The sequence below is a fragment of the Charadrius vociferus genome, unplaced genomic scaffold (assembly GCF_000708025.1).
Source record: "Charadrius vociferus isolate BGI_N301 unplaced genomic scaffold, ASM70802v2 scaffold385, whole genome shotgun sequence".
Lineage (NCBI taxonomy): Eukaryota > Metazoa > Chordata > Aves > Charadriiformes > Charadriidae > Charadrius > Charadrius vociferus.
Window position 1 is genome coordinate 5,200,879 of NW_009648925.1, and position 13,538 is coordinate 5,214,416.

General features: G+C 38.0%; 1 protein-coding gene across 1 annotated transcript in view; it reads right to left on the minus strand.

Annotated features, from left to right (window-relative positions):
- EPB41L5 (erythrocyte membrane protein band 4.1 like 5) overlaps positions 1 to 13,538 on the minus strand; it is a 54,336-nt gene that overhangs the window by 17,618 nt on the left and 23,180 nt on the right. Inside the window, 9 exon segments of the mRNA XM_009887281.1 lie at positions 4,298 to 4,413; positions 5,500 to 5,542; positions 7,969 to 7,996; positions 8,672 to 8,778; positions 9,806 to 9,975; positions 10,695 to 10,764; positions 12,239 to 12,327; positions 12,957 to 13,044; positions 13,455 to 13,538. The exon segment at positions 13,455 to 13,538 is cut by the window's right edge and continues 12 nt beyond it. Coding sequence (XP_009885583.1) covers positions 4,298 to 4,413; positions 5,500 to 5,542; positions 7,969 to 7,996; positions 8,672 to 8,778; positions 9,806 to 9,975; positions 10,695 to 10,764; positions 12,239 to 12,327; positions 12,957 to 13,044; positions 13,455 to 13,538 — 795 coding nt within the window.

Sequence of the window (13,538 nt, forward strand, 5' to 3'; positions counted from 1 at the left end):
CCTGCATTCTTCACATTGCGCTCATGGACAAAAGCGGTGTACTGTCCGTCCGCAGCGCGGGTCCTCGGCGGGGCCCACGCGTCCCACAGGCTTCCACCACGTTGACAGCGGTCGGCAGCATCAAAGGGCCTGGATTATTGAGGAGCGGGAGGGGGCACAATTAGTAAACAGGTACGGATGAGAAAGAGGGTGGAAAAGTAAAGCAAAGGTAAAGACAAGAAGATTGATGCAAAGAGGCAAGGAAAAAGGGCATTGCTGGAAGGTAAATACTCAAGGAAAGAGGCATGCAATTATACGTGTACATGACAACACTGTCAAATAAACCCCTTTTCTGCTCAGTATCATGCACATTTTTGCAGAAGTCCGAAATGACAAGTTAAGCTATCTCATGTATACATTGTCTATGCTTAGCAAACGAAAAGCACTTCATATTTCAAAGACTTTACAAAACTGAGCAAGAACGATGTGCATTTTACTGAGAAAAATAGCATGATTGAAGCATAGACCTCCCAAGTATACAGACCATTTTATTTGCAGGAAGCGGAAAGGGGTTAAGTGGCAGCTCTAAATGTACACCTGAAAAAGCATCTATATGCAACATTAGTTTTCAAAGACGTCGGAAAATGTAGATTCTAATGCAAGTTAAAAAAAAAGGAGAGGAAAATAGAAACTCAGAAAAGTAAGCATTACTGTGCAGGAGCAAACAGTAGAGCACACACAAATCATTCACAATTTAGTTGACTAAGGGACTAAATACTAGTGAAGGAGCTGACTGTAGCTATATTGATTAACACAAAAAACTTAGTTGGAAAAAGAACCATTTAAAAAAGGTCACAATACAAATTAATACGCTGCTTTCCAATTTTGCATATGAAGGCATAATGAATTGTAAATTCTAAATTTTGAATTCTTAAAATCAAAACCACAGAAATGCCATGCACAGTTATAGCTACTCTATACCACAGCTGAAATAAAGTCCTCCAAAAACTAGAGAGAGGAGCAGGGGAGAACATTCATCACTTTAAACGGTGTTTTGAAAAATATTTTTATGCAGGAGCCCTTAGCTAGAAAACTGTAAGGCTTTAGGCATAAGCATCTCCAAAGCAGCAGGGATAAACAATTTACTGAAATGGTTGAATTTTAAAAGACTTTAAAAAATGGACAATGATCCGTTAACTGTTGACTGTGTTGTACTACGGTCCTTCACTGGTTATGTTTTAAGAGAGGCTGATGAAAGGTACAGTCAGGTATCAAAAAAGTGCTTGGAAAAAAGCACTCTCACAAACCACTCAAGCATAGAAATTCCTAAAATAAACATATTCCTTCAGTCCAATGTAAAATTCTCTGTTTAATGACCCAAATCTAAACAAAGTGGAAACATTGTTGCTGTTCATCTAGAGGGGTCCCTGGGCAGCCCCCAGCTCAAATTCCACCTTCTCATGTTCCAGAAAGCCTGATTTAACACTCCCAGCCCTGCCAGAACAGCCGAGCAGCCAGTGCACGGGTTGGAAGATCACACATGTTAAGGCAGGGAAGCAGAAAAGCATGCAGGATTCACAACAGCGGTAAATGATTAACACTCAGGGATAGTCCTCCTTTAGAAAAGAGAGAGGATTTATATAAAGGTCACCCACGGGTAAATTCAGAGTTTCGGTTTTTGTGAAACATGCTGAGGAAGTGACCCGTGAACACTGAAGGCTCCAATCCTCAACAGTCCGTTATGTTGTTTTTCCCATTTCTCTAATTTAAGCAGTTAAGTGAAAGCTTCATACACTAGCAAGCAAAAAAAAAAAAAAAATAAAAAAATCCCCTACTTATTCCATAGAAAGGAAAAAATTATTAAACCTTTGTCTCCTGTCCTATCTTAGCACAGAAACAGCTTCTTCAGAAAAGACTGAAGTTAGAAAGACACTGATTGTGTATTAGCCAAGCAGCTAATATTCCAGACTGTTTTCAGAACACACAGACCAGTACAGTTTTCCGGTACTGGCAATTTTACAGGCATGGAGCAAAGAAAAAAAATAAAAATTCTAAAATCCTTCCTATCTGGCAAAGTACTTTCTACAATCTGGCACAACTGCTGTTGGCAGCTGCAGCATTAACATTTTAAATTAAAGGAAACATTGACATTAGGAAGGGATCTAAGCTGCAAAGTAGCCAATATAGACATCTGCCAAGCAGAGTACAGACACTCATGAGGTCGGGACCTTACTTCTAAACCCCTTCAATCTAACCATCTACAAAATCCCCAGTCCAAAAGATTTTGGTGTTCTCAACAATCCTTGGCAAACTCTCTCTAAAAGAAGACTATTTTTTCTGACAGAAAGCAAAGATAATTCATGCAGAAACAGGCCAATTAAAGACAGTAGCAGTTAAGAAGAGATCTTGTTAGCAGCATTGAGACACCAACACTTGAAGGCGCAATAGCCAAGTCACAGCCCCTGGAATAAATATGTATGTTCTGGCAATTATATTAACCTAATCCCACTTCCCACCTAGGAAACCAGGATGTAGCTCAATTGCTGACTCAGCTCCAAACTGTTGTCGTCTTCCTACAGCTGGATTTGCCCTTTATTACAGGCAGTACTGTTTCCCATGAAAACAGTAAAACCTCTTTGCCAGAAGACAACTGCCTTCAATAATAATGGTATGTCTTTAAGAAACATAACACCTATGCAGTACAAGAATTACACTCTCGATTAAAGCACATCAATTGCCAAGAAGCTTGTTTTCATTATGGCATACTGTTTTGCATTACATGCAGGGATATTTTATATTCACTCCCACTCTTCTATAGAAAGGCTACATACTGCAGCAGCAGGCATGTAAGCTTGGATTCCTTGACAATGTTAAGACAGACAGGCTCAAGTTCTTAATCCTAAAACAGGCGTACCAAGACCAAAACTGAAACAGATTGGCTACAGAGCCCTCTCTGCCTCTGAACAAAAGCAGCAGGATTTCAATAAGCAACAGAAGCCTTGCAAATACTAGCAAGAATGCTAGCACAAATCAGATACCCAAGAAGAGCTGTTTGGAGCAAGAGTCAAACATTTCCATCAAAGGAAATCCCGGGTTCTAGCACGCATCTTGCAATCAGACCGAAAGAATAAAAATAAAACCATATTGAGAATGCTGAAGAATAAAGAAACCACCACCTTTCACCCACCACCATGGAAGGAATCGAGCGATCAACAGGATCTCATCATAGACAAGCACAGATTTCAGATACTAGACAAATCAAGGGCAAAAGAAAGAAAAACAGCATTGATCACAAGTTCTGATGGAAACTTCAAAAAAATGCAATACATAAGACAGAATTACCATCCCCCTTATAATCCAAAATCCATAGTATTTAGAAGTCTTCAATCAATGATTTACAAAATTAAAGTACATTTGTCATTGCACTGTTAGAAACCAATACCATCTACTTTTAAGAGATACTGAAGCAAAGTAGGTTCATATGCCCAACAATGGGAGAAGGACCTTTTCTCTTGAGGGCTGACACTGCTTAGGATAAGAGCTTTTGTCTCGCTCCATTGCATTGCTGCTGCTCCTGGAGAGTCTCACAGAAACCAGAACTGCCATTCTAGGATAAGCCATACTGCCTCTGAATGCACAAGAAGCTGAAAAAGTTGACACATGCACAAGTACTGTGTTGATATACATCAGTTTTGGTTTTGAAATAGCTTTGCAGTATAGAACTACTTTAAGAAAAGATAAACGATATGTACATTTATCTTCAAGCAAATCATCCTTGCTTTGAGATGCACCCAATCCATAAAACAAATACTCTGATTACACGAAATCAAAGCTCTTATCTTCAGCGTGTGTCATTTTCCTCAAGCTCCCATTCAACCCAAGATAATGAACAAAATAGCTTACCCATTTCAAAAGGTTCAAAAGACAATTCACAAGGATACTGGTTTACAAGACACCGCATTTTGTTAAGGATCAAGGTAAGTCCTTGGGCCCCATGATACCAAGCCAAGGGTTACAAGGAGTATTATGGCAAATGAGAAGGACCCAACTCTCTCCAAGACTTGAAAATGCTGTTCCTGATTTAATAATTTCCTCAGCCCCTGAAGAAATTTTCTTTTGGTTGGCAGTGACTAATGCTGTTGTCGTCACCTTCCCCCACTACATTCACAGCAACAAATCAGTTGCATCGTCACTAACTTGTCTGTCAACTTATGTTAAAGATACAAGGATGGCAGCTTGTTTAAGTGCAGATAAAGAAACAGACCCTTGAATCATGCAAAAGCAAGCAAAATTCATTTCCCAGCAAAGCAGAACATACCACTTCTTGTCTTGCTGGCTGACTCCTGGGCTCCTTGGGAGGTTTTCTATTTCCACTAAGACTGGGGCAGAAGGAACCGCTGTTAGGACAGGTAGATTTGGGTTTGCATTCCAGCGCTTTGGAGACAGAATATAAACAATTTAGTTACTATACACACATTAATGAAGCAATGATACATAGCAAAACATGTCGCCACTTCTCCTTAAGCACAAACCTAAAGCAAGGCTGTTGTCTTCCAGTACTTCCACAGCACTGGATGCCCATGTCCAGTCTTTTCCAGTACTGCACACAGTACTGGAATCGTAATGAATCCAAGGCCGCTCAAAGATTTCAGTAAAAAGCTATGGTCGGTTGTTTCCTTTTTAAATTCATGCAGTAATGCTTTTCTTCTGTAGGTAACTTTGCAGTAATGATTGGCACCTTTGGGTTGCAGGCCTTTGGACTGCCATCTGAAACATAACGGCTCCTGAGAAAAACCAACGCCTTTTGCACAGAAAGCAAAAGCTTGGGCAGAGCAGCAATCTATCAGGAGAGTATTTTAATGTTAAAACAAACCATAATCTCATTTCCACCAATACATGAACCTTTCTGTTGCAATCTGCATTTGAAATGCTCCAGAAAGCAAGATGGGGTCTTTCCAAACTCCAAGTCCTGTTTTTTGATACTCAGAGAGTTGCTTTACACTAACATCCCTTTTCAGTGAAACAAGGTATTCTGTGTACAAGTACTGAGGGGACAGGTGTGTCTGATTTCCTTCTCAAACTCAGAAAACACTGACTTTTTGCTAACAATGTATTCTTTAATTCATAGGTGCATTCCCCTCTTTCAGAGAAAAAAAAAAATACTGTAAGCAGGAATAGGAGCTGATGCCCCCCTCTTTTCTTTTTAAAATGTTACTTAGCATATAGAATTAATCTGCTCTGGATAATAACAACTCTCACACAAAGGTGCTTTGTGTACATATGAAAATCTGTATCTATATATAGCATGGTTTCTATAGTACTGGGGCATGGGGTATCTTCCTTTATCCTGCTAAATTAACCAATTATCTTGCTTGTAAATTAACAGTCATTTCTTGGCATGCAATTTAGTAGTTAACCATTTGTAACTTTCAATTGGTCAATCACTGGATTTTAATCCTGAAATCATCAAATGTGTTGAAATACACGAAAACTGCCTTTTAAAAGAATGAGAGTCCTTACTTGTGATCCATTAGTTTGGTTGATAACAGCATTGTTTGCAGTACTGAAAGACAAAAAGAATTTAAATCAGAATCAGATCAACAAACTATTTTTGCAGGCTGGCAGAACTGCAAGGATTTTCAGAAAGAAACACAAAGTCTAACAAAGATCTTTCCAAAGCACTTCACTATTCTCAAAAGAAAACTTTAAAACTTATGTTTTAGGTTAGCTGCCTCTCTCTAAGTAACTAAGGGTATCACATCATTTTTTATTTGTTCAAACTGTAGTTTATCTGTAATTCCTCTGGTTTTTCCTCTTCCTTTCCTAAACCAGTTCAGTTTAGAAATTCTGCATGATTCAGCAGTAAGGGCAGGGGGGTGGAGCATTTTTAAAGGAAAAATGATATAGTTTTAGTTAAACACCCAGCAAAATGTGACATTGTCAAAACCTCACCTACATGCTGTAGATACTATGTTTGTTCCATAACTAGGACTCTTGTGATTTGAAGTTTCACATCACAAAGTTTATCAGAAAAATTCAAGAATTTCTTCTGCATACAGCCTCTAATGGACTGAATTACTGCTTCAGAGTCTAAAAAGCAGCAATTCAAAATTATGTGCATGGCAGGTCAGCACAGCATTAATAATAATTTTATATTATAAATATTTAATATATTAAATAAATAAGACCTATATCCCTATTCCTGACTATTTCTCAATCTGGAAGCGCCATTTCACTTTTTCACAAATCTCTGAGAGACTTAAAAGCATTAACACTCTGCACAATAATTACACGTTATAAATCTCATGCAAAGCAAACTTTTTTCTAGACTTCTAATCTTCTAAAAAATGGTTCCAGTCTCCTACAAGCCATTAATATTTTGATTTACAGTCCGGACAATAGCTATCCAACCTGGCAAGCTGACAATTCAAATAGATTTCTGCATCTACTTCAGTGATTCTTTAGAATTGTATTACTTAAATGCCATAACGTCAAGACCAAACAAGCTGTTTCTTGCCAGTTTCCCAACTTCACACCTTCTCTGTTGAGAGAACGCAGACGTTAGCACAGAATAGTGCACTTTTAACAGAAATATTAAGGAATGCCTTCTAGGTAGCACATTCCCCTCTGCTGAGTTAACACAAAAGAATGGAACAACATACATCTTTCATGATGCATTTCAATTAGCAGTGCTCGAGTGTAGAGTTTCAAAAATGGCATAGATTGCTCTGGAGACTAACATAACAGTGCCACACCTAGTTGCAGATCAGAAGACCGCTGTCTTATCAGAAGGAGAAACTGCATATGAAGTTTCTCTTCCCACTCTCAGAATGACCTCAGCAGCATGAAACTCAGAGAAGGGCATGACAACACAGCATGACGAGAGTACTAATTAATTGGGTAGTCACATTTTGCATGCAGAGGTTCTTTAAACGCTTTACTGACAACCAGTGTTGAAGAGTACTTTCCTATTTTATAAAAAGAAAAGACTACAGAAGATTGCAAAGACAGAGACACCTCCACTAAAGTAACTGCAGCCTTGTGCCCACACTTCCTAGGCTTCTCCCCATCTCACGCAAGAATCAACCCTGCTGCCACAAACAGAAAATGTATGATTGTATTAAGCCTGTTGTTCTGAAATGTTATTTTGACATTCCTTACCCAGCTCCCTACTGTCATGATTCTTAACATCTACAAGTATCTAGTTTTGAAAAATATTTTGGTTGCAACTGATCATTGCAATGTTCACAAGTTATTAGGGCAGTGGACATAAAGCAGAACTGAGTGACTCTGTTCCTTCGCTACTTGGTAATTCTTTCTAGCCTGGTTTCCTCTCTTCCCTTAAGGAAGGGTATGAAGATTGTGTGATGCAGATTCATATGAGCACTTTGCACTGCATCAGCAAATATGACCCTACGCATGCAGAAAGACTCTAGGTATAGAAATAATGAAACAAAAGGCCTCCCTCTCAATGTTGGTTATGGATAATTTAGTATAAATGTACAAAAACAAATACTTAGTATATAAAACTAAATGCAAGTATAGTACAAAATACAAAGCCATTTCAAACTTTTATTTCACCTTATTTTCCCTGTCTCTGAACTTCACTTGATTATGTATTTCAGTCACATAGCCAGAGTAGGCAGATGTCGTAAAGAAGAGATCCTCACATGCTTTTTACCTGCTCTCTTTACATGGCAGAACACAGAACAGCAGCTCATATCCAGCAAGAATCATAGCTAGTCATAAACAAACATCTTTGCCTGCTGAGAAGCAAGTCTGGCAAAATCTTCAGTGTGACAGCAACACAGGAGCTTTGCTTTGAACAGTAGGTTTTATGTAAATTAAACAAACACAAAACCCATAGCAAACCCAAAGTTACGAAGTTAATATGGTCTACATTTAGCTAATCTTATAACCCCCTTCTGCAGACATGTGCTCAAGTACAGGTGGCAAACAAAGAAATTTAAATATTGGAATGCATCTTACCTTGTTTCTTCAAGTTTAGCAGAATGTGCTGCAAAAATTGAAAGTCTTAATTAAATTTCTAATTAGGTAATCAGTTAAATATTAAGTATATTAATAGAAATAGTTTAGCACTGCCTAGTAGGCAACTAAAAGAGCAGAAGTTGCACGTATCCCATGTATAATGTGTGAAAAAAAATTCTAAACTGGAAAAATAAAATAAAAAAAAAATCTGAAGAGCAAGCCAAAGAGTTAGATTTAAGCAAATATCTGAAAGCATGCACGGAGGTCACACTTGACCTATGCAAGAGTGGGAATAAGAGACAAGTTGAATATCACATGCTGTTGGGTTGTAACAACAGAGTGCAACTCCTAAGAACAATGAAAAAATCTCAGTGACAAAAGTTTCAAACTTGATTAATAAATTTCAAGTATTATCTTTAATACATCACTGTCTCCTGGAGTGAAGTTTTCCATCTTAATACAGAGACCTACTGTGTACAATATTTATGCCTGCCAGGCAAGCCAGAATAACATGCTTTGGACACAAGCTTATTCTGGTAAATATAGGTAGTCTCCCAAATAAGCCAAAGAAAAACTCATTTTGAAAAATTCAAGAGGGTCGCAAACAGTTACAGAAGAATTCTTACACAGTACCTTTAAAGGATATGATTACTTAATTCTCACCGTGGATTATACTTCTCAAAATTGTAGGTATATAGTTTACCTTTCATTTGTAGTGTTCGTCTTGAATATCTCTTGCTGGGCCTCCTTTCAAAGGATGCTGATCTCCTGGCTTTGTTTGTCTTAGTGGTTTGATATTCTGTTTTCCCACTAACAATGCCATGTAGAAGTACAAAATAATAAAGTAAGTAACTTTTGTACAACAAAATACAGATACTGCTCATCAAGACATCACATTTCTATTTTAAATTAACAGTTTAATAATTTGATCTCAGTTCTATTAAAAAAATCCCAAGCTCAACATTTCAGAAGGCCTTTCACAAAAAAGAGATGAGTTTTACAAACATCCTAATCTTCACCCCATTTTCCCAAAACAAAAAGATGAAGCTTTAACGTTAAGTTGCTGAAAAAGCACATTTGTTCTTATTGTATTTCTGTGGTCACGCTATTTGGGAGAGGTTGAAAATTCTAGGAGAAAGTAAATCTTAAGGTATGTTGCCAGAGGTCATAGAGAAAGATGGTAAAATAGGACTAAAAACCAGCATCTAGATGCTCTTGTTCCCAGGCAAGTCTTTTTTTCCTCCAAGTTTGGCCAGACTCTGCCCCCAGAGCAGTAGCAGCCTCATGTTCTGCTGATTCCTTGGTACCACTGATCCCTTCTGAAGCAGGCTTAGATGGTATTGCTGCAGTTGCTCGAAATGGGAGCAAAGTATATGCATACTGTCTGGGGTCATGCCCCACCTCCTTCCCTATGTTCTCACCAACTCTGGTGGGGCAACTGACAGCATCCTGGCGGTCTGGGATCACAAGCCACTCTGAAGTCTGTTATATGCACTGGTAATGCCTAACATGCCTATGGTTCATTTTAAAAAGGGTGTCCTTTCGAGATGATCTATAAAACACAATGTATTATGCATGCTATGTAAAGAACAGAAATCTTGAGAAATCTTTGGTTTCCTAATGCACAGACCACAATCACTGGAAGATAAATCAGAAAATGCAGGGGGAAAATACATATGATTTAATAAAACCAACAATGCAACTCGCTCAGCTTGCAAGTTTCGCTGCTCTATATGTGCTAGGTGAATGACTACCAAGTTCTCTCCTGTTTCCATGTATAATCCAAGAAAAGCAAGGAATGACAGAAGATATGTGCTAAATGACAGATGACAATGACCTGTATCGGAACCGGGATCCTAATCGAATGAAGCCTGAGCGACTTGAGCTTTTTTGGACAGGACCTCGGAGCCGGAAGAAGGCATGATGTTCCACTGCACATTTCCACAAGTGTTTGCAGGCTTTGGGATGATCCAGTCTAAAGACAAAAGTGTGCTCCTGCTCCTTTCCCTTAAAGTACACAAAGCATATAGATGATTTATAAGGGGCTTGAATAAGTCAAAACTACAATTCAATGTAAACCAAATAAAATTAGGCTTTTATGAATACTGAAATGTATGTTTAAAAAAACATTTAAGGCAGAAAAAACAACCTTTTCAGAAGCTTTAATGAACAAGTATTCCATTGTCTGAAGATGGAAAGGGCTAGAGCCCATATACTTAACAAGTTAAACCCCTGAATAACTACAAATTAAAGACATCATTATAATAGAAAGGTACTTCTCAATGAGGCTAATGTGGTCTTGCTTCCAAATCCCATTTCCTCAAATTGTAAAAACATGAGCATTGGTAGTATCAGCTCTGAGATTTCTTCCCATGGGAACAATTCTGGCATCTGCTTAAGGAATTAATTCTACTCAATGTGCTACCTGGCCTTTTTTTAAACTTTCTTGCAAAACAAGAACACTGTTTCCAAATTATCTGGCCTATACTCGTTTCACAAGGTATTCCCCTTTTAAAAACAGGATGAGGAAAAAAAAAAGTAATTGAGCCTATTTACCTTATACCTAAGTCCCTTCATTCCCCTTCTCCCCCCCAAGTCACAATCAAAAATCTTGCAAGGCATCCACGTTAGTTCTCAAAACTTAAATATAAAGAAAGAGATCAGGAGTATGTAAACTAGTACTGTATAATCAAGACCGAGATGTAACTAAACAGATAGTTATCTACCTGTTCATCATCTTCAACAACAACTAGAGTGAGTTTGTTCTTCTTGAAGTCAAGCCTTGTTATCTTTGGCCTGCAAGATGAACAGAAAAAGCAGGTTACATCTAACTCTCTTAGTAACTCACTGAGGGGTATGTTCGACTTGCTGGTCGAAGCCTCTGTAGCAAATTTTTTTTTTCTTGTTTTTGTGGGTGTTTTAAGTTCATGCAGTAGGGCTTGATTAACTGTGGATACCAATGTATCACTTCAAAATGTAACACATAATTAGAAACCTTAAAGATAAGTAGTCAGCAACTTCTAAGGAGATCATTCTATCAGAACTTAAAATAATAATTACTTGCACTGAAATCAAACTCCACCCAAATACTCCTGCTTGCCTACTCTTCCTCAAGCCCACAAAACTGAACTCAGAAAGACACAAAGGCAGGCCAAAATAATTCTGCTTCATTAAAGAAATGTAAATCACTGTACAACATATCACAGATCAATTCCTATGATGACTGTTTCAGCAAATCCCAGCCAAAGAGAACAACGTGACCATGACATGACACAAAACCACAACTACGTCACCCCCCACCCGCGAAAAAAATACCCAGAATTGATGGTGGAGGGACAAGACACACAGATAACATTTCTGCTGCAAAGTGAGTATTTTTCAGAGAAGTTTATAAAATTGGACTGGGCTAACCCAAACTAACTATTCATATGATGAAATTTCACCTCGTCATCTGCCTACTCATTCTTCGTATTCAGTTTTGAAAGACTGGATGGGAATTATGGAATAAAGCACTTAAAGCCATAAATGCCTGTGTACCCAGACCCATAATACCTTGTGTTTCATGTAGGGTAAAGCCCTGCAAAATTTCACCAGAACGCTTCTGAGAAACCGTGGGGTGTTATTCAGGTATCTGACAGATAAAGCAGCACACGTTCATAAAAGCTAAATGAAGCTCTATATCCCCTGACTACATATAGACCTGGAGGGGGGAAAAGGGTATTTGGGGTTTTTTTTGTTTGTTTTTAACTAGTCCTTCTTGATAGGCAGAAAGGGACATTTCTGCCCTTTACTGGGCAGAGACACACATTTTCTCAATGAAAAGCCTGCCCAGACGACATTACATGTAAAAACTGCACTAGTACTATTGCTTCTGCCTCTTTTTCAACAGTAAGGTGTAACACTCGGCTAGAATGCGTGAAGAAGCTTCATTTCACTGACTGGGCACACACTATTTCCAAAGCAATCCAGTGCAAAATACAGAAACAAACACACAATAAAAAAAAATGAAAACATCCTAAAGTTATTCCATCTTTTACCTGCCTCTAGCATGTTACACATATACAGCCTATTATCATATAAACCATAAATGTTAAAAGAAAGAATATTTTTGGACACCACAAAACCACTCATAGACTACAGAATATTTCTGCAGACACATAGTATTCACAGTGCTCTCAATATGCCAAACAATTTTTTTTTTTGGCTAGTGCAAAAGAAACAAAAGAATAAAAATCTAAAATATGTTTTAACATACAATCAGAGAGCTTACCAGAAGAACAAACCAATCTTTGTGTCTCCTTCAAAAACAAGAACTCCTGTAGGTGTTAGTCCCAGGCTGTAATCATTGCCGTCTCTTGCCTAATTGCCACAAAATAAAGATTAAGCTCATTTTGGTGCTCGACCCTTTATCAAAATTACTCCAGTAATTAATGTAGATTATTTGCCCAGTGCTACAATTAAACACATATCTGCTTATTTTATACAACAAAACTCTTCTCAGTGTTTCAGTGATCTTATGGAATGGATTTTTCTAGTATGCAACCGTTCGATAAGGCTGACTAAAGTGGAAAATTAAAGTTTCTTGATTTGTTTGTGCCACAAGGACCTCCTTGTGGAGTTCTCTACACTTCCTTCTCCACAGGAGATCTATTTTTACTTGCAGTTTATCAGCTGGTAGCTGACTGGACCCCAGCCAACTTTAATTTAATTACTATGATTTTCAAAGAGCTCCTAGTCTAAGTACAAACTGTAGTACATATTGACACACCAATCTCTTATTTAACACAGAGCAGATATGTTTGGACTTCAGTTATACCTCCTAGAAATCTACATTATAAAGTGGAATGTTGATGCAAAGCCAGATCACTTGTTACACAGGTTAGATGAATACAATATTCCTTTCCCCCCCAAAGCAAAAACAGTGTTGAAAACTGAAACAAAGCTAACATTATCATTTCCATAGGTCACCATGCTGTGGTTAAACATACCTTGACTATGTGCATGTCTACACCATACATTTCCAGCCACTTAGCTTTGTTTAAGTAGTTAGTTTCAGCCTGTGCTGGTGTTTGCCCCCTGAAATAAATTTTTTGCTGTTAGGTAGATGCCTGAAAAAGCATACAAAGGAAAAACTGGTATATGAGGAAAGACGAAAAGAAATTTGTGAGAGATTGTGAAAAACCTAAATACTGCTGACACTTGTTCGCGTTCATGAACATCAAGGTCACTTTTGTAAGTTTTAACCTGAAACTGCTGCTGCAAAAATCATTGTATTTCAAGATTCTGCAACCTCATTATTTTACTCAGACCTTCGGAAAGCTCCATTTTTCTTATTAAACCCTCTTACAAAATATGACAGAACCATATTAGAATTATGTTTCTGAACAAGACCACAAAAGAAGCATCAGCAGTATCTTTTTAATACATTCTTTTCACAGAAAAATCAGTGCAAACAGCTGGTTAGCATGCACTGGAAGACCTAGTACCTGCATTCCTTCCACTTCTCAAAAATGGCTAGTTCCATCTCTTCAGTCTGAGTGGGAACAAACCTGAACTCAGACACCAATTCA